Source organism: Mytilus californianus, unplaced genomic scaffold, assembly GCF_021869535.1.
Source record: "Mytilus californianus isolate M0D057914Y unplaced genomic scaffold, xbMytCali1.0.p SCAF_11, whole genome shotgun sequence".
Lineage (NCBI taxonomy): Eukaryota > Metazoa > Mollusca > Bivalvia > Mytilida > Mytilidae > Mytilus > Mytilus californianus.
The window spans coordinates 24641786-24669706 of record NW_026262593.1 but is presented as its reverse complement, the minus strand read 5'-3'; the positions used below and the strand labels follow the sequence as shown (position 1 = coordinate 24669706).

Sequence of the window (27921 nt, the reverse complement as noted above, 5' to 3'; positions counted from 1 at the left end):
AAACTTTCAAATTTGCTGATACGCCGCTGAGGAGAATAAAATAAATTGGGAAATAGACGTAGGGACCAGTCATGTTAATTTTGATCTTCACTTCCAATCAGTCATATTTGGTTATCATAACTGATTGTTTTTAATATTTTTTATTTTACAAAAATGAGAAGTATTTCCATGATCTAATCAATCGGCATTTCAATTGGCCTAATGGAAGTCGTATATGGAAAGTATACAATATTACATAATGACTCTTGCTTATGTTGAAAAAAATAATGAGATATTTATATTTTTCAATGAAAGTAATAAAAATAAAACATTATTCTGTCAAATGTCTAGATAGTAACATGTTTTACACATTCAAATCATGAAATTGTGAGTAATATGACAATTTATTGGTAAGGTGGTTTCCTTGGAGGTGACCAAACTGTCCACACCCATTTTTACCGGACAGAAACGATTTATTTGTCCTTTAAACTTAACCGTGTTTAATTGTTTTACCCTAAATTCGAAATATATTTATTTAGTAATCCGTAACTATGTATCAATGTTGTATGTAAGCGCCATAAAATACTTTAAACAACTTTAATGTCTTTGCTCTGTCCTGAATAACATTGCATGGAAAGTGAAGAAGGATTTTTTTAAATTTTGTTACACATGAAGTCATTTTTCTAAAAAAAAAATCATGAAATAAAGATAGGGAAATATTGTATGATTTGTAATGAGACAAATGTCCACTAAACACCAAAGGACAATGATGTGAACGACTAATCCGTAAGTAAAATTTTAATGGAAAAAACTACTTTATTTATATGATAAGGTCGAGCAAAATATTTTGTTTTATTCAACAACAATATTGCACACACTGTTAACAATTATTTCACTGACACAGCTATATCGGTGAAGGTCCCCGTTTAATAAAGGGATTCTTCAGGTAGATTAATTGCATATCGTTAGTCATTTACAAAAATATTAAAATAACATCAATGAATAGATGATGTCATTATTTAAATGTATTTATATCATCTGGCATTATTATCGGAATTTCATAGCTCATCCGAGATTGAGATGGTTTATAACCTATCATAAATTTCCTTGTTTTCCGGTTAAGGTGGCACGGTAGTATTTCCTGGCCCATAAGGGATAATGATAGCCTTTTTAGAATTTTCACCGCTTTCTAACACTGCTAAAAATTCTACATTCACAGTTAACTGAAGTACTTTCATTTTACTATTCAGAAATGAATTTGAATATGTATCATGACCGTTTACTTTTTTTGCTACCTTTAAGAACCTAAGGCCACTAGTGCTTTTAGCTCTTTTATCGTGCAGTGAATACAAAATTAAAAAAAAATCTCAAAAATTCATTTTCATCTGTATGTAAAATTATTTCCTATTTTTCTACACCTGATTCATCCCTCAGTTTGGGAAAGTATGTGCAGTTGATACTGTATTTTTTGTCCAATCATAATGTTCAGATTCATTGACTTAAGTAGAGTACACAAAAGAGCAACCTAAATTCTTGAATGCAAATACTACCGTGCTACCTTAACCAAGACATTTCAAACTTGAAATCAGTCATGACACCTATGATGCATAGCCTTCTTACTATGTAACATATTACAATAAAGAATACTAGTCTGCACTTATTTTATACAAAAAAAAAAATGAAAGATTACACCCCTACCCCAGCTGGCAGATTTTCACTTTTTTATCATCTTACCATTTTTACTTAAGGAGTGAACAAAATCCAAATATATGATGTTTCAAATCAACACAGAAGTCAAACATGGTGATTCAGGAGGAATTATTGAATTGCCAACTCTATTTATAGTTAATCTGACTGAAAGAAACAGTTTAAGCACCAAATCATGAAAAATGATATTAAAGTCCATTCCACATTTTACAGCATGCCTTACATTACTGTAAGCATTTCCAGATTATGAAGGCAACACAACAAGATTCTTTAGATGGCAGTTAACTATTATTCTAAAATCTTTTTGACAATATATGTACTAGAATATATCTCTAAGTTGACTGTTTGTCTATTTCTCATGTATGCATTAAGTTAAATTATGTCCCCTTACATAATCATTTTACCTTTATTGTGCTTTTCATTGTCAGAACATCAAAACAATTAATGACATTTGCATGGAAAATGAATAAACTATTCAATCTTGCTGATAAACAGTCATAATTACATTCTTTGTCAAAAAAAATGTCTTGTCAGTGTAAAGAAACCCCTATTGCTATCTCTATTTCAGCCAAATATGAGGGCTAAATGAATAAGTAAGGACCCCTTAACCACTTGCTGGTTCCAAAAAAGCTCATACTGGTGTCATGTTACCACAGAACTACAAATTTAACCTAAAGAAAACTAGTAAAGCTGTACTTGTGTGGAAAAAAATAAGAAATTATGCAATTTATTTATTTCAGTCAAAATAATAGGATGTACAGGCAAATAAAATATGTCGCGTCTCAAATTCCAGTGGTTGCACATGTGTCAGACACTGCGATAAGTTAAAGCGAGCATTTATAATTAAAAATGTATTGCAAGTTACATAAAAATAATGAAGTTCTACTTTCTAGGTAAATTTTTACTTTATTACCCACAGATCAGGCAAAATTTCCTGAATCAGCAATTTTCACTCCCAGGGGTGGAATTTAAGGGCTGTTTTTATCATAGTTGCCCTTAATCAACTTTTTATTGATAAACTTACAAATTGCATAGGTAAAAAAAAATCCTTCATTGATTTAGTGTAAACATGTATATCCCCCTTAAGGTGGCACGGTAGTATTTCCTGGCCCATAAGGGATAATGATAGCCTTTTTAGAATTTTCACCACTTTCTAACACTGCTAAAAATTCTACATTCACAGTTAACTGAAGTACTTTCATTTTACTATTCAGAAATGAATTTGAATATGTATCATGACCGTTTACTTTTTTTGCTATCTTTAAGAACCTAAGGCCACTAGTGCTTTTAGGTCTTTTATCGTGCAGAGAATACAAAATTAAAAAAAAATTAAAAAATTTCATTTTCATCTGTATGTAAAATTATTTCCTATTTTTCTACACCTGATTCATCCCTCAGTTTGGGAAAGTATGTGCAGTTGATACTGTATTTTTTGTCCAATCATAATGTTCAGATACATTGACTTAAGTAGGGTACACAAAAGAGCAATCTAAATTCTGGAATGCAAATACTACCGTGCTACCTTAACGGTTGTTTTAATCAATTTTGAAATAGATTGTTTATTCGTATTATCTACATTATTAATCAGGTAGGTCAGTTAAATATAATTATAAGACCACTATAGAATTAAAAGGTTTTGATAAGATAATATGTATATGTATTTATATAAATACCTCTGCAATTATATCTTTTTTTGCCCCACCACCAACCATTCGAGCCAGTAACTAGGACTGCTAACACCAAGAAGATTATCTGCATATAAAAGATTATCCACCAATAATTAGGAAGAAATGATATATATTGTTATGTGGATACAATATAATGTGCGTGTTTTAATGACAATTTCTATAATAGGAATTACGTACTGTCTATCAAACATTTTTAATTGAACAAAATATATATGAAATGTTTCAATGTGAACTTCAACCTCAAATTCAAATTAGAAATCAACTCTATAAAACATGTCCTAGATGATTTATAAGGTATAAAAAGTTTATTTTGGAACTAACATACTACTTTTACGCAGTAGAACAATAATTTTAGTCTTCCATGCTGGTAAATTTTAAATTTCTTTATAACATTCAAACCTATTAATTAAGAAATTCAAGCAGGTAAGAAAAAAAAATGAATCAAAATTAAAATCAGTCGAATGAAAATTCACTTCAATTAAACAAAAACGAAAAACGATATATATTATTCCAACTATTTGCATAATGAGTAAAACGTAGATTAACAAAAATACCGAACTCCAAGGAAAATTCAAAACGGAAAGTCCCTTATCAAATGGCAAAATTAAAAGCTCAGACACATAAAACGAATGGAAAACAACTGTCATATTCCAGACTTGGTACAGGCATTTCCATATGTAGAAAATGGTGGATCAAAACTGGTTTGATAGCTAGCTAAACCTCTCACTTGTATGACAGTCGTATATAAGTCCATGATATTGACAACAATGTGTGAACAAAACAAACAGATATAATAGGAAAAAATTTCAAAAATAGGAGTACAGCAGTCAACAATGTCAACATAAACATTAAACCTTGATAATAATGCGTATAAGGATTAACAACTAATTCTCAGTAGAAATATTGTTTAGCATTTCAGGTGAATAAGTTTTGCAAATTTGTTGTGGATTTTTATGTATGTATGCTTTATTCAACAATATACAAGTAAAAATCAAATATCATATATATAATGGTATCAAACTTTACACTTTAAAGCTGCTTTCCCAAAAAAAAACTTTAGAAAAGCAAATGAACACCTTACAAAGGACACAAGAATCCAGCATTATATTGAGTTGGGTTAGATTTTCTTGTAATATACACTTACCAAGGGATGTTGTATTGATAAATATTGAGTTTAGAGGAAATTCTTTGGATCCTAGTTGAGGTCAAATCTAAGACTTTTTAATTTTTCTTTTATAACAATCAGATAAATATCCAAAACTAATATTGATTTTATGAGTGAGGTCAAAACTTCGTCCACATAAATTAGAATAATGTATTCTAGAAAGGTGACATTTTTCGTAAACAATGGGCAATACCCATACAATTTGTTAAGTCATAAGAGGTATCATCAAAATGACAAATATGAGACAATTTCAATTTAAAACGGACAACCTGATGTATGCTAAAAATAATATTGGCAAACAGCAACCAACCACACTTACTAGACTATAGGCTCATGGCTAAGGACAGGCACATACAGAATGTGGCAAGTAAAAATGTTTATGAAAGCTCCACCCGCCCAATACCCCTGGTCCGGGTTTTAACAATACAACAATAGAACAGTACAATCAGTTGAGTAAAGATTATTTTCATCAGATCGGTATTAAGCAAAAATTAACAAAAACAGGTAACCGACGATAAACGGCTTAACATATCGACAAAGGCGATCTTGTAGTAACCGAAAGCTAGTACGAAGCCCAATTGCAGATCATTAAAAGATCATGTTTCCCTAACTACAATATCAAACAAAAAAAATGAAATTGGTAACCTTAAAGGAAAAATAATCTACGGACCGCTTAGTTGCATGACTCAAATAAATTCTAAGAAATGTGGTCCTGCAAGTGGAATTGTAATACATGTTCATTTGCATATATTTATTTGCAAATGTTTCATATTTCATCATCTCGCATCGATTTCAAATAAAAAATTATTTTGACATTATCCCGATTAACATTAGACATAATTATCAAAATATTGTTATTGCAGTAGACCTGAATTCAGTTATTAGTAGCTGATATATCATGTATACTAAATGATATAACGGTCGCTTAACTAAAAAGATATGAAAATGCTGTTTAATTTGCATGTTACGTGTTTATTTTCGGTATGAATTAAGGGGGAACACAGGAGGAACTGGTGGATTACAGAATAGAGATAAATGGGCCAGGAATACTGAAAAATACAGAAAACAGAAAAATGGACCAAAAAATAAAGAATAGAAAAATGGGCTTAACAATAAAGAATAGAGAATAATGGGGTTTTTAAATAGAAAAAAAGAGAAAAAAAAGACTTAATCAATTAAAGAATACAGAAATGAAGGATCCTCACTAAGACCTTCATGTAAGGTACCCTTCGGTAAAATGGCAACCATACTACACACGGTTGCCAACGTATGACATCTGTTCTGTATAAGTGCACTAGAAGAGGTCCCATTACATATAAAACAAGTGAATATGCTGACGTTAGCCGTCTGCTATCCACATAACAGAACTAAAAGTCGTCCATAAATATTTTACAATTTCGTTTGTACATAATTCAGTTCTATATCATTAATATTGCAACTAATACATGTATGGTGTTTAGTTTGTTTCTCCCAAAATTTTGGCTTGATATATTACAAGACTTAATGCTGAAAATTGAGCCACTAAGGAGCCGTCGTAATTTGTATGCATAAGATAAAACCTTACAACCCTAGGATACTAATATATAATATAGTATACATTAGTCTTTGAACTAGCTTTCACCCCCCCCCCCCCAAACCACAACCACCACCACCAAGGGTGACTGGAGAATAGAAATATGGTAACTCTTGGTCTTCTTCCGACCGGCAGTAAAACCCTTGCCAAAGTGGGCCGTCTGTTTGGCTGTGCAGGATGTTTAAGTACGCTGCATAGTCCGGTCAGAATGGGGACGTTAAATCCGATGCCGCGTGTAAAGAGAGTGCCACGCTCTTTGCACGTTAAGAAACACTGCAACAACTCTTTGAGGAGTCTCTAGGTGGCATGCTGCAAGGCCAAATTTTTGCCTCTATTCAATATACCCTCATTTTCCAGTGGAAGTTCAAATTTCCTCAACCTTCATCCCGGACAACGTTTATTACATGACCTACCTAGTATGTTTATTGTTAATTTTTTCTTGTCCTTAATATGCATGAACTATTTGCAACTGGACGTTAAACAACCACCAATCAATCAATCAATTGAACTAGCTTATAGTAATTGCGAGTACCTTGTGTCTTATTTTTATGTAACTTGTTTTTTTTTTTTTTTTTTTTTTTTTTTTTTTTGGGGGGGGGGGGGGTTGTTGCTTTGTGTCGATCTGATGTGTATTACCTTTTTCAACTGATTGTTAGAGTTTATAATTAATCTGTGCTATTACACCACTGTCCAATTTTAGGAGAGGGTTTCGCTCGCAAACATATTCAACCCCGCCACATTTTATATGTGCCTTTTCTTATTCAGGACCCTTTTATTCATGTTGTTTGTCATATTTGTTTTTCTTTATTTACATTTTTTTTGCACATGTAATATGCCGTTAATTTTCTCGTTTGATTGTTTTACATTTAAATTTAAGTCATATCAGGGCCTTTTATTGCTTAATGTATATGGTATGGTTTTTTTCTCATTATGGAATGTCGTACGATGATCAATAGTTGTTTTGGATTTTTTTTTTTTTTTTTTTTGCTTTGTGTCGATTTGACAAGTTAATAAAATTGAGAATGGAAATGGGGAATGTGTCATAGAGACAACAACTCCACAAAAGAGCAGAAAACAGCCCAGGGCCACCAATGGGTCTTCAACACAGCGAGAAAATCCGCACCCGGAGGCGGGCTTCAGCTGGCCCCTAAACAAAAATGTGTACTAGTTAAGTGAAAATGGACGTCACACTAAACTCCGAAACATATAAATGAACTAAAATTTAAAACAAAACATACAAGACTGACAAAGGCCAGAGGCTCCTAACTTGGGACAGGCGCAAAAATGCGGCGGGGTTAAACATGTTTTGTGAGATATCAACCCTCCCCCTATACCTCTAGCCAATGTAGAATAAACAAACACACAACAGTACGTACAGTAAAACTCAGTTTAAAAGAAGTCCGAGTCTGATGTCAGAATACGTAACAGAAGAAACTAAGCAAAATGACAATGATACATAAATCAACAAAGGACTACTAGCAGTCACTGACATGCCAGTTCCAGACCTCAATTAAACTGATTGAAAGATCATGTCTTCATCATATGAAAATCAAGCACAATCCCTCCCGTTAGGGGTTTAGTATCATACCATCATAAAATATATGAGAAGAACATAACCCGTATCATGCCAATAACTGGTTTTATGTGTTTATTTCCGATGCATAGACCCTATGAGTGAATCAATATTAATTCCAAAATATGCCTTCTGTAATGACCTGACAGTACGTAACTATATCCCTTCTAAATAAGTCTGTTTAAAGGTTTGGTTAGCTTTTGAGGTGACTGACGACTTTTTTGTGCTTTGTATAGAATATTACCATAAAAGGTTGCATGTGAAATACCCGAACGTATAAGATGTCTGCAGGTTGATTTATATTTACGAATGATGTCCTTGTACCGATGATAAATTTAGTAAATGTTTTGACTAGTTAGTGATATCGAAAACCCTGGTGTAATAATTTTTCAGTTATACAGAGATTTCTTTCGTTAAAATCGAATACGTTGTTACATACACGAGCGAATCGAACAAGTTCAGATATATAAACACCATATGATGGTGACAAGGAAACGTCACCATCTAAAAATGGATAATTAACAATAGGAAATGAAAAATCATCTCTTTTATCGTAAATTTTGGTATTAAGCTTCCCGTTATAAATATATAGATATCAAGATCCAGGAAAGGGCAGTTTTCATTGTTAGTATTAACTTTATTTAGTTAGTTCAGCAGGATAAATCTCTTTAGTGTACATACTGAAGTCGTCATTATTGCGAGCCAATATATCATCTTAATATCTAAAAGTGTTATTAAATTTTTGTGTCAGATGTTGTTTCGATGGGTCTTTGCTGATTTTAGTCATAAATTGTAACTCATAACAATACAGAAACAGGTCCGTAATAAGTGGTGCACAGTAAGTCCCCATTGCAATTCCGATAACTTGACGATATACGGAATCTCCATAGCGAACATAAATGTTATCTAGTAAAAATTCAAGTGCAGTTATCGTATCAATGCATGGCACAATTGACATAGTTCTTTTGTTTGTTATTACTAAAAAATTACCTAAAAGAGTTTGAACATATATATTCGCATTCTGACTTTTTAAATGCCCATTTAATTAGGTGTGTGATTTTTTTCTTAATGAGATTATGAGGCAAAGTGGTATATACGGTAGTAAAACCAAAACTTTGAACAGGTTCGAAATCATCAATATGAACATGCAATTTATCAAGTACTTCCAACGAATTTTTGACACTCCAAAAGTAATTAATTCTACTATTTTCAAAGGCCTTATTTTAACAATTTATTACCAGGTTTTTGATTGTACCAAGTGTACTAGTAAGTAGAATAGACAGTTTAGTAGTGGAACAATGGCATGAAGACGAAATAAATCTATATTTGTAAGGTGTTTTGTGCAGATTCGGAAGCCAGTTGGAACTTTCATTGTATTTGGTTCTGCTTGTAAAGAGGTAGCTAAAGGTTTATGTTTGTTACAGATGTCATTTCCGAAAATGGAGTCAGTTGGAATGTTGGTGAATTCTTTATTTCATTTTGCAGAACCTCAATGTAAAATTTACATCAAACAATAATGATATTATTGGCAGCATTATCAGCCGGGACAAAAACAAATTCCTTGGCGAGTTCTTTTAGCTGAGGATTGATACAAGAAATAGGGCTATTATGGTTGTTGTTAGGAGTAAAATTTTCTTTAAAATGTTTAATACGAATGAATATCAACTATGTTCATTAAGGATTTTTTGTCAGCTTTTTCTAGTTTTATCCATTTCGTGCAGTAAGTACGTAGTGAGTCGTGGATGATGTTACTACACTCATTCCAATTAATAATTGACGGGGACGATATTTAGGTCCTTTACTGAGGAATTATTTCAACTCTCGGTCATGGACGATGTTAAGGCCTCCTGTTATAACATGAGAACTGGGGCCATAAATGTATTTGGATTTACTGCAATTTCATGACGAAGGTGTATTGTCACTGATATTAACATCTTTACACACTTCGCTATAATTAAACACATATTTCAGGGTAGATTTTTTGTAAACATAACAAATAAGAGGGAGCGCAGTATTATCAAACTAGCCAGGAATTTGTTCTTTAACGGAATGATCATTAAAAATATCGGCAATATTTACAAAATCAAAACCTTTATTGACATATTTGATTTTAATAAAATGTTTTTTTATGATCTTCAGGGCGATCAAGTTTGGGAAACAGTTTAGAATAACAATATGCAATTATACTTTGGACGATTTCATAATTAAGACTGCAATATGGAATTGTGTTGCAATCCTCTAAAATTTGATGTAATCTATTAACAGGTAAAGAACAGAGCTTTGTTAACAGATAATGTCTGCCATTGTTTTTTTAAATAGTAATTAGGTCCGAAATATTTCTATTGTTGGTACGAAATTTTCTCTGAATGCGATTTATTCTACGCCCATGAGAACGGTTTTTACGAACAGTTTTTACCAATTTATATCACCTTCTATTTAAACGTTTGAATTAAGCCTTTATAGCAAATGTAAACGTAACTTGTATCACGATGACGCAGTTTGACTTTGGTTGCGACATATTATGGTTTCTCATCAAACTCAGGCAATTGTGCGTCTATCGTATTACCCAATAAACCGTGTAATCGGTCAATTTGGTAAAGAGAAATTAAAGACAAACGTAAAATTTCAGGACGAACCCAAAAAAAGACGAAATAGTCTGTGATATATTTTTTTTCAAATGATGTAGTTTTTATTTTCAAATGAGCAAGAAATAAAATTAAAGTTCAAAGTAATAATCGTATAATTGTATCCTTAGATATGTCAGTAGTTTATATGCTCCTTCTTTCAAACAGCTATAGTGCCGAGTAAATATCGTATTTTGTTTGAATTTATCCTAGGTAATGAATTAAGTAAGTTGTCCTACGCAACCCTTATGATTTTAAAAATATTATTTTAGAAATTCATTTCAGTTACAATTCTAACATAGTAATATGAAAGATGTCTAGTTTTTCAAATAATTTATCTTAAAACAGGTAGTGGTGAAATCTTTTTACTTTTGAAAAACATTTTACTTAGACTATATATTGAAATGTTCTAGATTTCAACGGTGGTGTTTAACAAATATGTTTGTAGACTTTAACAGACCAAATATGTTAATAAAATGTGTTAGGTTATTTTAAGCATACCGGAAAATTCAGTGTAGTCGGGAAGCACGAAACCTGCAAAACTGTATTTTGGGGCTACACAATCAATTCTCAACTGAACATTTTTTATGCATCTCAATTACAGTTGACCTGCCTATTAAAGTTGATTGTACTGACGAACATAATTTAAGATAACAGGAATTTTGAGCTATCAGGAGAAAATATATTGCAAATTTGTCATTTGGGAAAGATTTTTGCTTTTAAACAGGAATTGTATATACATATATAAGTTTGAGAGAGTCAACAACGTTGTCGTGCCATTTCATATTTATTTAATGATTACTAGTATCCCTACCTTGAAATATCGTAATTTAAAAAATAAAATGTCATATCTTTAAATAAAAGAGATATGGATATACGTCAATGAGACAGCAACCCGACAACAATCGAGAGGGCAACCTATGTGTTCAAAAAAGTGTCTAAACAAAAGGTCAGCTGAAAATCGTTCTAAGTCTAAAGAAAGTTGTGAATATAGTTAACATACCTGTAAAACAAACTTCATATTGCCTGGAGAATCTTTTTCAGTGGAAATTTGGTTTCATTTGGTATGCTTTCTTTAATTTATATATAAGTGTAGGAAGGTGTGTTCTCATTTACATTGACTTACAAGGAAACCCTGACATATTTTTTACAAGAATTCTAAGTGAATTAGGCATGACGAGCACTTCAGATTAGGGTGTTGTTACCTTCTAATCCATCTGACCTTTATAGATACTTGAGTTGTGGTCGTTATTTCATATCCGCCATCTCAATTTATTGCTTGCAAACTGGAGTTTGAGGAAAACTGCTATACGGTATTGCTGTTCACTATTGAACACCTGTACCACTTACAAACCCTGTGTTTGTAAACAATGGGATTGTTTTACACGTACAAATACTGCCATTTGTTACAAGTAATTAAGATATAAATAAATGTAAATGCGGGGATAACGCCAATAGCACAGCAACCCAACGACATGAATAACCAAAAGTCATCTAGAGAGCAATGCACAATTTTCAACAATAGACATACAGGTGTGTATACTGTATATCAGGTCAGGAGCGGATCCAGCCATTTTTAAAATGGGTGTTCCCAACCCAGGATAAAGGGGGGTTCCAACTATATGTCCCGATTCAAATGCATTGATCGTCAAAAAAAGGGGGGTTCCAACCACCGGAACCCCCTCCCTGGATCCGCCACTGCATGTTCTAACAAAAAATACTGACGAGTACAGAAAGCTTATTTATCATTTTTTTGTTTTTCGAATATCTATCTGATTACAGGAGATATAAATTAAATTTTATAGAATACATTACATTGATTGATTGGTGTTTAATATCACTTTCAACACTATTATGCTATTCGTGGCGGTCAGTTTTTATTGGTGGAGGAAGCCGGATTGCCAAGAGAGAACCATCGACCTTCGGTAAGAAAACTGACAATCCTAGTCAATTAAGATTGGAGTCGAGCGCACCTGCCACGTGCGGTATTCGAACTCACAACCTCAGTGTTGACAGGCTAGTGATACAGTAGTTCGACTACTTAGACCACTCAGCCAGAATACATTACAAGATATAGATTTGTGAACTGTCAAAATTACAATAGAATCTATGTAAAAGGTAGAAAAAAAATATTATAAGACCAAAGAGATTTTCACAAACTGACTTTATATTTTTCAGTTGTACAAGTTATTAAGTGAAACGAAACCATAAAATCTCTGTGCTATTTCACCACAATTCACCATTATCTTGGAGCCGGTCTTGTTTTTTTAAAAACAGTTGTACTTTACAATTAAAATTATAGAAAAATAGAACAGGAACATCCTGGTTTTTATACGACCGCAAAAATTTTTTGCGGTCGTGTATTGGTATGACGTTGGCGTCGTCGTCGTCGTCGTCCGAAGACACATTGGTTTTCGCACTCTAACTTTAGTTTAAGGGAATGGATCTCTACTTCAATACAGGTTCAATACTACAAAAGGAAGGTTGGGATTGATTTTGGGGGTTATGGTACCAACAGATAAGGAATAAGGGGCCAAAAAGGGACAAAAAATAAGCATTTTTGTAACTTCCAGACATAACTTGTGTGTTAGTGTATGGATCTCTCTGACATTGTACCACAAGGTTCCATATCACAAAGGGAATGCTGGGATTGATTTTGGGGTTATTGCCTCAAAATTTTATGAATTAAGGCCCAAAAGGGGCAAAAAACAATCATTTTTCTAGTTTCATGACAATAACTTGTGTGTAAGTGTATGGATCTTTCTGAAATTGTACTACAAGGTTCCATATCACAATGAAAAAGCTGGAATTGAGTTTGGGGGTAATTGCCCAAAACGTTTAGGAATAAGAGGCCAAAAATAAGCATTTTTCTAGTTTCCAGAGAATAACTTGTGTTCAAGTGTATGTATCTCTCTGAAATTGTACTGCAAGGTACCATACCACAAATGGAAAGCCAGGATTGATATTGGGGTTCATTGCCTCAAAATTTTAGGAATTAGGGGCAAAAAAGGGGCAAAAAACAAGCATTTTTCTAGTTTCCGGACAATAACTTGTGTGTAAGTGTATTGATCTTTATGAAATTGTACTACAAGGTTCCATATCACAAAGGGAAAGCTGGGTTTGAGTTTGGGGGTAATTGCCCTAAACGTTTAGGTAGGAATTTGGGGCCAAAAAGGGGTCAAAAAACAAGCATTTTTCTAGTTTCCAGACAATAACTTGTGTTCAAGTGTATGGATCTCTCTGAAATTGTACTGCAAGGTACCATACCACAAAGGGAAGGCTGGGATTGAGTTTGGGGGTGATGAATCATAAGGGGGTTCAAAACATTTGGGGGGGATTTTTTTTTTTCCCTTTTTTTTCTTTAAAATTTTCCATTTTAAATTGGTTATTTCTGATTTATATATAAAAGCAAATAATAATGATATGGTTTGAATAGGTAAATCAAAAATTTTTAAGTTCTTAGACCACATTCATTCTGTGTCAGAAACCTATGCTGTGTCAAATATTTAATCACAATCCAAATTCAGTGCTGTATCAAGCTTGAATGTTATGTCCATACTTGCCCCAACTGTTCAGGGTTCGACCTCTACGGTCGTATCAAGCTGCGCCCAGCGGAGCATTTTATTTATTATTGTTATTATTCTTCCTCGTTTTATAAAGCACAAGAAAATGAAAAAGGAATGGAAACAAATCCAAAAATACTTAAAATATAATTATACTTAAACCCGGAAGATGTTAAGCATTAAGGAAGGACCACCTTCATTTTTGTTAAGCCGTTGTAATTTCTTATTTTCGACTTCTCCCTCATACTTTGTATGTTATTTTATTTTTCCTTTACGCGGCATGAACATAATTTTAAAACTGTAAATTTTATAATATTACATTAAAAGCATCTCAAACATACTTCTTTCTCTTTAGGTTTTAATTTCAAAATATTGTTATCTCAGCACTTTCTTTTACTTTAATATTCTTTCTTCCCGATACATTTCATTTATAAAATTCAGGAATATCCTTTTGACAAAAAGTTAAAAACAAAGATCGCTGAACATCATTAACAGAGAACAGCATTGTAAATTGTATAACTCTTTTGCGATAAGAACGATAAAGTTTGTAATGCCATTTTACTATGTTTGTTGTTGTTCTGCCTATCATTGCTACAAATCAAAAACCACGTGGCTCAATAAACCATCTGTCGACAATTACAGGCAGTATGAAACCAGATTTCATTTTAGTAAACCTGGTTTCATTCTAGATTTTTATTGATCAGATGACGATATTTTTGTGGTGCAGTTATACAGTTTCACTGTGTAGCTAAATTGTGCATGTTTTTATTGTGTGTATCGCTTTAATTACATATGGTCTAAAAAGGCAAAACGGGATGTTTTGAGCACGTAAAACTGGTTTTCCTGCACCATAGTTTTAGTCTGTACCACGTTGGGCTATCTTGACCATGTGTTGTTCGTTGGTGTTTGTCTTTGTGTGCATGTTTTTTTTTTTGGTGTACGTGTTAGTAGTTGGTGTGTTCGATTAACTTATACTGTCCAATATATTTCGTAATCCCTGTTATCCTTTTAATGTAATATCCGAAAACGGTAAAAAGCCTTGCTTTTAAATTGTGATGTTATATTATATGTGATGGTATTTTAGTATATCGATCTGCACTGCATGTGTTGAAATTTTTAGAATGGTAAGCATCACAATCATGTTCTAATGCTTTTGTAAATATTGTACCTTATGAAAAATCTTATTTTGCAGTTTTCTAGGGAAATCGGAGGTATACTTCAAATGTTGTATTCACTTCAGATCTCATGGTAATCTAGGTACGATTATTTTAGGTTGAGCTTAAAAATCATGTCATAAACCAATTGATTAATATATGAGGGTCTGGAAGGGGGTTGTTCTGTTCTGTATTTCTTAATTTATAAGCCAATTTTCTCTACCCCTTTTTTTGCCATTTTTTCTCTATTTTTTTTTTGCCCATTGTTGTGTAGTATTGGCCAATTATTCTGTACTCTGTAAACCCCATCCAGACCCTCATACATTAATGCTTTGTGTTTGAGTGTTACTGGTGGATGTTATCCAGAAAAACGCTTCGGACACAGCAAATTTGTGAAGTGTTCCCTTTTTTTATTGGTGAACAACAGTCAAAGTGCAGTTCTTCTAAAACGGTAATTTTAATCTTAGTTCATCGTTCATGACCTTCTGATAATAACATTAACGGTACCAATTTTACTGCACAAGATGCGTATTTCGTCGGAAAAATTAATGATGCTCGAGGCCAAAACATTTAAAATCCAAAACCTAATTAAATACATACTTCGACGAGATGAGAAAATCAAAAAGGACAAGAAGTAAAACCAAACCCAGACAAGAAATCAGAGCTATGCATGTGGGAGACACGTACTTAATTCAAAATGAGTTTGAAATTCTATAACAGCAAAATTTAATTAAAACAATATCAGTATGTTCATGTCAATTCCGAAGTACTAGCTACTGGGCTAATGATATCCTCGAGGACTAACAGTCCACCAGCAAAGGTATCGACCCAGTAGTAGTAATAATATTAACGGTACCAATATTACTGCACCCGCACGTATTTCATTTAATGTCTCTTAAGTGACGACGCTCGAGGTCAAAATATATGTAAATTCAAATCCCGATACAAACACTGAAGAGCTGATAAAAAATCAAAAAGGATCAAACGTAAAGCGGTTACTTTCTAAATCAATAAAAGGCAAATGTTTTCTCTGTAATCTTCAATTGTTTAAGGTATTTTAACCCATTTGATACAATTCTCATCAAAATAACAAATCCAACTAGAAAACAAACTATCGCCCTTTTCAATTAAATGTTTTTTTTTACTTTGTTCTTATGTTGTGGTGCAACACCTCTGTCACAGGTCAGTGGGGAGGGTTGGGCGCCGCAAATATGTTTAATCCCGCTACATTCTATAAGTGCCTGTCCCATGTCAGGAGCATTTATTTGTTGCTGTTGATGATATTTGTTTTATGTTTACTACTTTGTATAGTTTGTTCGTGTGTTGTGTTGTTGCACCACTTTCGATGGTCAGGGGAAGGGTTGGGTGCCCGCTTACATGTTTAACCCCGCCGCATTCTTTCTGTCAGGAGCCTATAATATAGTGGTTGTCGTTTGTTGCTGTATATCGTATTTGTTTTTCATTAATGGTTTTGTACATAAATCGGGACGTTAGTTTCTCATTTGAATTGTTTTACATTTGTCAGTTCGGGGCCTTTTATAGCTTGATATGCGGTATGGGTTTTGTTCATTGTTGAAGGCCGTACTGACCTATAGCTGATAACCTTATACTTCATTTGGTCTCTGGTGGAGAGTTGTATCATTGGCAATCATACCACATCTCCTTATTTCTATATTCCATAACATAAACCTTCATATCAAAATTAGTGTATAAAAAGCTAGAAGAGGAAGTGACATTTAATGATAGTAGATTATAATCATTTCAATTTAAGAACACCACGAAGGACACGTGGTTCTGCTGCATAACATATCGGAGAAGCGATTAGCAAAGTGGTGGCAGTTATTTGACAACAGGCGATAGCTACCATAGCGTTGCCTGTACTTATTCGTACAACGTTTCAAACAATCTATGCTCAAACTGCTGTATCCGGCTGGACGACTCTCACGCTTGGAAGAACATTTATTAGAGTCCTTAGGGGCATTTGAGCTAAAAATATCCCCGCCATTCTTCAATCGTTCAAAATAATGGCCATTGTATTCGATCCATCTGTGCTTTAGTGCCCATGTAGGTCGAGATGGTGACGATCCACGTTTTCCTTTTGCCATACAAAACAAACGAGTTGTCCCAAAGTAGAATGGTTTTCCTCTTGAAGGATCTAAAAAGTAGAATTTAAGATTGTTTAGCAGTTGTAAAAACACTTCTAAGAATATCATTACTTTAAAAATTGATTCTAGGAGATTTAGTTTAATTGAAAATAAACATTTTATATCAATTTCTAATGATTTTGAAAAATATCATAAGTCTTAGAACAGTCCATACGAGATAAAGGGCTCTATTATCATTTGCAAAACATGGTCTTCAAACATGCTATAGAATGGTTAACATATTCAAAAGATCTTTCAAAATTATTTGAAAATTCAATCCACCATCACTACAACAGATATTATTTTAATATGTTTACGAAACATACCACTACACTTAGATGCAGTGCATGGTCTGTGCCTAAACCAGGTACCACATCGGTTCCTCCTTCGCCAAAGCCATCCAAACGAATTTGTTACTAGAACCAATAGTACCAGAAACGTCAGCTGTTTTTGTAAAAGAAAACTTAAAAGTACTCTTTATTGATTTCAAATTATGAGTGGATTTGTGGAATATCAATGTCTATCTTCATTATATTACCGATAATTGTCACAGTGTGATATTATTATTATTATTATTATTATTATTATTATTATTATTATTAGAAAATTCATTTTTTTTTTCTTTTGAAGTTTAATTATTCAGTGAAACTTACCATGAAAGTTACTTTCATTGTTGTTGGTGGTTTTCGTGTGAATTCTGCCAAGGAACCGGTGTTAATAATTTAATTAATTGCAGTTGCAGAATATATAAACGTATCATTTATGGTAACATATGCTGCGTAGTTGGTTCTATTACAATGTTTATCATTATAAGTTCCGAGAAAGAGTACAGAATCTATACATTTAAATTATTGAGAATTCAATATATGCATGATCATTTTGTAAACAATCGGATCAGATGTCATTTTCTTCAAAAATTGATTTAAATGATTGACTTTTCCCTAATTTTTAACCGATATTTTTTTTTTGCCCGGTTGTTGATTATTTCCTAATCAATACGTGATTCGCTAGTTCTCTGTCGAATCCAGTTTTGATGTTAAATTTCCTTGCCATCTGTGTTTTGCCTTTGTAAAAAATTCGACCATGAACGATTACGTCAGACAGCAAAAACTATTTTTTGCGGACAACATTCGTAAAAATTTGTCTACAAATTGTCTATTAAAGAAATATATATATTTAAGAATTATTTCTCAATCATGCAATTAGATTTGTCATGTTTCTCCGCTCTCTGAAGTTGAATTTTTGATATTTCAAACGAGTATTTGATGTATATTGATGAAGCATATAAAAATAATACATGTATGTTAGTTTGTAGACCAAATGCGCGTCGGGCGTACAAAATTATAAGCCTGGTATCTTTGATGAGATTTGTTTACTGATATTTCACTGTCAAAATACGATCTTAATTTAAGAAAGAAAGTCATTTCTATTCACGTGGTGTGTTATTCTTTCACCATTTTGAATTGTAAAATAGCAGAGCAGGTCTAGATTTTCAATCAAGTCACCAAATGTAGAAATGTAATTTACTAATAGGAATTTTCATTTAATTGAACAAAGTTATGTGATTTTATCTTAATTACAATTACTAATATTTTTACAAAGTGAAATGTTTTTGCTTGATTTGAATCTTTTTTCTTTTAACTCAACTTAGTACGGGGAGGTAACTCAGAAATTCATTCTAGACGGTGGTCAGTTTAGATATCAATGCCGGGGCTTCTTTGGAAAGGGATTTCTGCAGATAGTGGGTTAGATACTTCACAGTTGCATAATTATTTTTGTTAAGTACGAAAAACAACACACTTAAATATACTTCGCCTTGAGATAATAATGATTGTATTAAATAAGGCATCAAGTTTAGTAGTTATTTTCCCACATGATCCTCAACTTGCCTTGAAAAAGAATTTTACACAGTCTGCACCGAGCTTTATCAACATTCTTTACTATGTATATCTTTTTAAAAATCGAGATATAAACTACATTTAAGTAAAGTACAAAATATTTATCGTTTTTGTTGATTTCTGCTCACATCCTACCTCTATTAAAAGAGAGGCGAAGGATAACAAAGTGACATTCAAACTCATAAGCAGCTGATAAGTGAAGTCGAAAACGAACTGACAACTCAACAACAACAAAAAATGAAAGAAAGAAAAACAACAAACAAACAACATTACACAACATATAAAACTAAAGACTGAGCAACAGATACCACCAAACACCGGGGTGATCTCAGGTGCTCTGGAAGGGTAAGCTGTGCTGTTTTACATGCTATATATTCTACTGTTTTGCCTTTTCCAGAAAGATTTTGACTTGGTTTCAGAGAAACTTTTTCCAACGGCCTCAAAATTACAGATGCTCTCAATCAAGTATTATTATTTTTATAAAAAACACAGTGGCTCTTTTCACAAAAAATCTTAAGAGTAAAAATACTCGTAAGTCATTCACATTTCAGTATAACTTACGATCAATTTTAATCGTAAGATTTTTTGTGAAAAGAGTCGCTGAACGTGATTGATGCATACGAAAAATGAACGTATCCGTACAGAGATTGTTTTTAAATAATTATGTAACATGAGAACTTCCGGTATGTGAAAGACCAAACAAATTTATCCCAACGGTTTGTTTTATATCAATATATGTCTTTGATTAAGAATTGATTATTTCAGACACTGTAGATGCTAAAATTAACATATTTAATCTGACTTGAATTGAATGCATCTGTAATTTTGAGTTTCGAAAATGTAAACAAGATAAACAGCATTCTTTTAACATGAGCAATTCTTTACATATATTTTTGTAAATATTATCATGATTATCTGACAAAACTATTTTCCATGTGAGTTTTCCTTAAAAACTGACTTGGTTTCACATCTTATAAAAAAGTACAATAAAAGAGAGGCGAAAGATACCAAAGGGACATTCTGTGACGAAAAAGTTTTCCGTTAAGGCGTTATACAACTTGACTAAAGTGCGTATCCGTGTTTTCATGCTGTGTTGTTGGGTTATGAGTTTCAGGTCGTGCCTTTCACTCGAACACGGACGACAAATGCCAATGATACACTTTTACAGGATTACCCTAGAAATCTACTGGTAGCGTGATTAAGGGAATCCTGGTCACATAAATAAATAAATGGATCCTGGTGTAGTCTGAACGAAGTCTTGTAAGTGAACATAAACATGAAGTCGAATAAAAGTTCAATACTGTATTATCAAAATCACACGACTATAACAAAGTTACAAGTATAACAAAATGTACATCTAACTTCAGGCTCAACAATACGGTTCTCCTCTCTACTATAAACGTAACTGTCCTCTCCTCACTATAAATTCTCTCTCCTCCTATATCTCACGTTCTTTCTCTCTTATATATCTCTCCTACAAGCCCGGATACAAATATAGACTACTAGGGCAACTGGGCTTCCTGTATTTTACGTGCTCCGGTAATCCGGGTGCTCCGGTTATCTGGGCTCCTAGTGTTCCATGCTCCTTACATAAATTTACTAGGGCACCATATGCAAATCATTAGGGCTCACTGGTCAAACAAAGAAATCTAAATATAACTCTTAATTAATATCTCTGATGATCTCTAACTGTACTAAATGACTATTTGTGTAAATACAAATGTATGTAAACCTGATATAATTACGTAACACACTTGACCTACAGTACTACCCGTGACATTATCTTAAGGATGTCGACCATAAAATTTATGATGACCATGGTCGACCTATATGTCGATCATATGTTCACCTTCTGTTTAATTAATACACGAGGTAATTATCGGATTAAATATCCCCAGTCAAGCGTACTGGAACATGCCAATTGTACCAGGTGATTATTTAAATACATGTAGTAATAATAGGTGAGGCATCTCAGGTAAATCTTAATTATGTTTAAGGTGTCACAGTTGGTGTATTGATAGAATTCTGCAAGAGCTGTTATCATAATAATAAATTTCTAAATTAGCACGTCGATTTTAAACTATAATTCTTTTTTTTTTACTTTTCAGGTCTGTCTGGCAAAAACGAATAATGTGTTTACGTATAAGTTAAAATTGTGTATTCTCGGAAGACATAATCTAGATATAAAATTTATTTATAGAAAAAAAAATAATTGCAATGATAAAGAAAAAATATTATCTTTAAATATTGAGTTGTGAGATAAAGACAGAAAACCTCGTATGTATACATGCGATAAGTATTAAAGACTATATATAGGGCAACACAATAAGAAATATTCAGAGTATACGGGGTTATTTGCATATAAGATACGAATGATTAAATAAATTTTATGTTATTTTCGGTATTTTGAGCAGCAAACAGTGCCGTTTTTCGTTTTTAACAGATGCAGAGCTCATTAATTATGCAGGAATGTGTTTGAACGGTTATGACCTAGACCTTAAATAGCCGCGGTCGGCATATGAAAAACGAAACTTTTATAAACAATCGAGTTCATTTCTTATCTTTTCTCCTACTAATGTAAATAATTTCCCATATCTTTAATTTCATAGATCTCTTCAATAATTGTTCTTATTTGTCTGGTCCTTCCTTTTATTAGAAGATTTTTCACTCATGTAAATTATACAGCGTGGTGGTGAGGTACGGAAGGGGCAATATTTATTTTTAGAACTTGTTCACTTTTCTCACGCATGTAAATGTAAAAGGCTAGGCTCCTTTTGATAAATGATTACCTTGAGTACTGTTCACCTAAAATGAATAGTTTTTGTTTAAAATAACTCGAGTATTTAAAAAATAATTTAAAGTATAAAATACTTTTATTTTATTTCTTGTCTGTCCATTGATAAATTTTCGATAACGTAATATTTCGATTTTGTATTTTAAATATTTTTCTTTATTAGGCACTTTAAATTAAGAGCTTGGTGGGCATGCACACATAATGAAGCCAATTATCTCAAACATTAAATGGACCAATTAATCTTCAGACGAGTTCATATTTTAAAGGACTTAGCTAATTTCTTAAATACAATTTTAGAAGTATCCATTTTGACCCAATCAAATTTACCCAGCAAAACTAAAAGCCAACCATGCCAAGCTGATACCCTAATATAAATCAATGCATTTTACTTTTGTATCATAATTAAGTACTATTTAAAAAATGACTGCCAGAACTATCACCAAGGAATATAGCCATTACTTAGTCAAATGGGGTAGCCAAGACCAGACTGAACTACTTGTAGTTCCAAGATCCAAGATCCTAGCTGAAGGCAGAATCAAAATTGGAGACATCTACAACACTATTTGGGGTGACTCATCAGCAGAAGCAGATGAAGCAGAAATGATTGCCACTGGTGAGTGGCTGGAAATGAGGAAACAACTGAAGTTATACAAAGATGCTTTGCCAACAGATGCTTCCCCAGAGTCTTCACCATCTTCACCAGCCAAATCAACTGATGATTCATCACCAGATGTACCACCCCCTCCTAAAAGAAAAAGGGTTACAGTGCCAAAATTGAAGCCAGATGCCAAAGTAATCCGTTGGTGTGAGGGTATACGAGACACTGCTGCCGTAGAAGACCCTTATCAATTCAAATCTGCAACACCATCACCAGTTCTGCCCATTGAACTTCAACCACCTACGCCACCATCACCAACACCATCAACTCCCCAATCACCAATTGCAGCACCTCTAGACAAACAGCTACCTGGAAACAGCATACTGTTAGCCATAGCAGACCTTAAGTCCCAGGTGCAAGTCCTCAACGAGCGGTCCCTAGCTCAAGATGTTGCCATGAGCAAACTGCAGCAACAAAATGAGAGACTAATTCACCTTGTACAGAGCCTAGTTGATAAACCAAGTGCAACATCTCAGAGTTTCACTCCACATAGACCATGGGGCAACATGACAGCAACCCCAACAAGAGAGCCAAGACAACTCATCCCAACTTCACTTTTTTCTCCGTCACCAACCAACACAACTGCAGTAACTCCTGTACCATCACCTACCTTTAGACTACCAACTTCCACTAGATTAGTTCCATCAAGTAATATGTTCAATGTGATAGACAGTAAATTTCAGCACATACCATCACAGTACCAGATAGCAGCAGGTGATCTAGTTCGGGAATTCAATTCATCTTCGGGACCGGGTAATTTTGCCAAACATTTGTTGGAATTTATTTTCCCAGAACTTCATACCCAAGATTGTTTGAGACGCCACTTTTCCTACTGTGGTGACTTTAAGAACAACAAAAATCCCTTGGACCCGGTACGTGTACAGTTCTTGATGCAGTATGTGTGCCACTTCTACCCTGAGGTAAAGCAGCCACAAGCTTGGAAACTAATGGTAGTTACAAAAATTAACCAAGCCCTGAGACGTCCAGTTAAACAGCCAAAGAGGATCATCTTTTAGTTGACTTTTGATTTGACAATTACATATTTGTGCTAAAACACTTGATGTTGAATGAAAACTATATATTGTATTGTTAATATGACAATTAATTATGACAATGTTTAATGCATTAATGTTCTGACTGTAATTATCTTATTTGCCATCAGATTAAAATTATATAGTTTAATGAATATTATCTACTAGTATTATTAAATTATAACACATATCATATTCTTTTTTATGAAACTGTTTCAAAAATTGCTGTTGCTTCAGAAAATGATTTTAAATGTTACATTTATTATTCATGCTATGTTTAGAAAAACTTTGATGGCAAGTGTAAGAAATGTAATAAGAACTTTATTATCTGATGACACATCAATAATTTTATCATGACTGTATAATCCAATACTGAAAGAGACAACATCCTTTTTATTCATATACTTAAAAATAAACATGCATATATTGAAAAAAAATTTATTTATTTCAAAATATGTGTACTCAGCTTTCTCCAACATTGCAACATCATACAAAATTCTTACTAGGAAAATTCGAAGAAGTTATAAAAAGAAAAGGAAAAAAGAAAAACATTCAAACCTGAATAAAATAAATAAAAACAAATAAATAAAAAATACAAAAAAAAAGAAGAAAGAAACAAAAATCAAAACATTGAAAAAAACTGACATAAAGAAAAACAAATTAAAAAGAAACACATACAAAAGTGAATAAAACAAATAAAAAATTTAAACAAAAGAATAAAAAAAGAAAATCAAAACATAAAAAAAAATTAAAAATAAATAAATTTAAAGCCAAAAAAATAAACAAATAATATAAATCAACAAAGATTTAAACAAAATTTTATTATACAAATTCAAGAATAGGTTAAAATGTCAATTTTAAAAGAATCATTAGTTACCTGTACAGGTAAATTTAAATGACACACACAAGCTGAAAACTTCAACCCTGATTGATTTCAACAGGTAACATAATTAGATAAAACATCAGCCTATGTTTTATGACCCCAATAAATGGCCAACATCTCAAAATTGAATACCCCAATAAATGGTCACCATTTAAAGGTGACCATACAAGTGGGTGGACATAACTAAGAGGATGTCACAGGTTGTACTGTAACATATAAAAACATTACAATTCAAACTCATTATTCGAAAATAAAATGACAACGCCATGGCAAAAAAGGAAAAGACCTAAAGACATGAAAGACAAACAACAGTATACAAAACACAACATAAATAATATTAATAAGCATTAAAACATATAACTTAGTGAGCAAACCTGAGAAATTCAAAATGTTAGATAAACTTGATTGAATTTTGTAATTTGGGCTATAAACTGGCTATAGATAGACTATTTTCATATTACTATATTTTGACTCCAGAGTATATAATCTTTGGACAGGTTACCTACTCTGTGGTAGGACATTCTGGTTCTCAAGTACACAAACAAATTAAGAGCAACTAAAATAAGTAAATTCAAGCATACAATCGGTAATTTGCAATTTGGGGGAAAATTAACTGATTTTCGATGATGATGTCATGTATAGAAAACATAAAACAGTTAATCTGTTCCCAAAATTGAACCAATATTAAGCTTGATTTTAATTCTTTTAGTTGCTCTTACATGGCTGAGTAACAGAATGTTCTACCACAGACATGACAGAGTATGATAGCCTGTCAAAAGATTATATATTCCAGAATAAAAATTTGGTAATATGAAAATTGTCTATCAAGAAAAATCATCTATTTTTGAAAACCACATTCAACTGTTTCTCCATCAATTCGTATTAGATTTATTAGTTTATTTATAAAATTTATAATTATAAACGTTATAATATTTATAGAATTGAATATTTAATGCAGGAAGCCATGTACAATGGAAGACATTGATAATGTTTGATGTTGGATGACTACAATCATGTCTGGTGAGATATTTAACCCACCTGACAGTTTAGATGATTTGGATGTTACAAGATGGAACCCACTCATGTGCTACCTGTGTAATGAGAAATACGAAGAACCATGTATTCTGGGATGTTACCATAGCTTTTGTTCTCGTTGTTTGAGCGGGAGAGATGTTGAAAGGAAAATGACTTGTCCACTCTGTGGGTAAGTAAGACTTCTTACAACTGCTTGATTTTTTTGCAGGGAGCATTCGTTGCAATATGCACTGTAAAAGAAATGTTTTTCATGAAATTCAAGTGTTCACCATGTTTACAATTATGAATATCAACATGATAATGATGATAAACATGATTTATTGTGAAAAAACAAATGATATACATTGCAGCTGTATTTTTTTTAACTGAATATAAACCTTAAATATATAATTTAATTTTTGATTGAAGTGCAAAACCAATTCATGGTGTATTGTCATGTTGGGCAGGCAAGGTAAAGTGGGCATCTTCATCATGTACATTTTGTATTTGATGTAATCATCTTTGGAAACTTCAACATGATGGTACTTATATTTTGTAATCAACTTGTCATACAGTTTTAAACTAAGATATATTGATCGTCACAGAAATGTTGCACACCTTCATTGTTTAGGAAACATCTGCAACCATACCATTTGAGCCTTTGATCCATTTTCCATTATTAAAAAGCCAAATAGAAAATTGCCTCTTTAGCTGCTCTTTCTATGTTTCTACTTCTGTAGTCAAAATCTTTCTGTATGGTGTTTATTAAATCAAAATGAAGCAAGTTGAATGCTGATGATTAAGAGTGGTAATACTCTGATTTATGACCTTATCATATCTATACAGTAAACAATCAATACAGTAAACACAACAAGAGGATTCAGTTAAAAATTATGTTTGGTGGTGTTGAGTGATTCACTGCAAATTGGGGTTTGTGATCTCTGACCCTATGATACATGTATATATACTTTCTATTAAATATGTAGAGATGTATTTCAAAGTAGTACACCATCAAACACCATCATTGACCATGTGTTGACTGAAAAATCATCATCAAGAGTGATTTTTGACTGAATCCACTATCCACCCGACACGAAATGAGGTGGATTGATGTAACTATAGATCTTTAATAATGAGCAAAACCTATAATGTTTAGTCAGCTATGAAAGACCCTGACATGACAAAATGCAAAACAGTTCAAACAAGAAAACCAGCAGCCTGATTTTTCATGATTTTGTAACAAATAGTATTTAATACAATAGACAACAACCAAAGACAACAACTGAATTAATTGCATACATGTTAGATTTCTATTTTATATCTATAGACTAAGTACACAAATAAAGGATGGTGAGGATCTGCCTCCTTCTGACAGATTGATGAAGTTTCTGGTAGAATCTACTGGGGAAGAGAAAGAAAAATGTGCTAACTGTGATAATGTAAGTTATAAATGATAGTGTCTCTACTTGTCTATTACCAGTTCCCGTCAGAACTTCACAGTTTTTTCTTGAAAATTGTTTAATAAAATCTTTGTTTGCGAATATCCTAGAGTAGTAACATATGAAGTGTTTCCAAAAGTTATGTTTAGCACAATAAACTTTAAAACCTCATATCTGCAACATAAAATAAGTTACTACATGTAGTTTTGTGTTTTTTGTGTGATATTTTATTGAGAAGCAAACACAAACAAATATTTATAATATTGTTTTGAAATCAAGAAAGTAGGATTTTAAGGGAACCTTTGAAATTTTGTCATAATTTGGTTCATAATAAAAACATTCTATAGTCATGTGATAGTATATACATGTACAATGTATATACTGATGAATAGTTTGCTAATTAAAATTATTGAACCAGAATGATTTCAATGTTTAAACAATGAATTAGACTGTATGTCAAGCTAAGGTTATGCATGTGTTTTTATTTTAGTGTGTAATTTTCTTACTGGCTGGCTGGTAGGTTTTCAACTTATGAACATTTACTTGAAACAAAAAAAAATGAACATTTACTTGAAACAAAAAAAATTAAAATAGAAACAGAAATGGCCATACTAACACTTTCAAGATTGATTTTTGTCTAGGATTTCAAAACTGAACATCTGTTGCCAGTAATGCAAAGGTCTGTATACCTGTAAATGTACATGGTGTACAAAAAATGTATGTGTTGTAGAATAAATGCAGATTTCGCTGAAAATCTGATTATTAATTTTACATGGAAAATGTTTGTTAAGGTTATTCACCTACATCATGTACATGTAAATAATATAGTTAATAAATCTGACATTCCTGGAAATTGTAATTGTTTTGACATATTATTTTCTGATTCTTTCCTTTGTATTTGGTAGTTTTTACACACAGGATAATATCAAGTTTTTAAAGTTTTATTCATTTTTTTCTTGTAAACAATTGTTGGCAATTATTTTTCTTCAATGTCAAATGGGTGCTTGGCTTTTAAATATTGGTGGTATGGCCTT

The 27921-nt window shown here is 32.5% G+C and overlaps 2 protein-coding genes across 4 annotated transcripts in view; both read left to right on the top strand.

Moving 5' to 3' along the window:
• The window catches only part of LOC127719768 (RING finger protein 207-like), a 108909-nt gene that overhangs the window by 54720 nt on the left and 26268 nt on the right, over positions 1–27921 (top strand). Inside the window, exons 1-3 of one of the 3 annotated variants that reach the window (XM_052226031.1) lie at positions 19740–19784; positions 25393–25638; positions 26776–26887. In XM_052226031.1, coding sequence (XP_052081991.1) covers positions 25436–25638; positions 26776–26887 — 315 coding nt within the window. In that variant the 5' untranslated portion in view covers positions 19740–19784; positions 25393–25435. Of the gene's footprint in view, positions 1–19739; positions 19785–25392; positions 25639–26775; positions 26888–27921 lie in introns of those variants that run through there. The other 2 variants (XM_052226030.1, XM_052226029.1) reach the window with 2 other exon arrangements.
• LOC127719772 (putative uncharacterized protein DDB_G0290521) lies at positions 22059–23547 on the top strand. Its single transcript, XM_052226036.1, has one exon. The coding sequence runs from the start codon at positions 22283–22285 to the stop codon at positions 23534–23536; it is 1254 nt and encodes a 417-aa protein (XP_052081996.1). The 5' UTR covers positions 22059–22282; the 3' UTR covers positions 23537–23547.

Bases quoted from the DNA above. Each gene is read 5' to 3' on its own strand.
- LOC127719772 (XM_052226036.1), top strand. From the start codon at position 22,283: ATGACTGCCAGAACTATCACCAAGGAATATAGCCATTACTTAGTCAAA.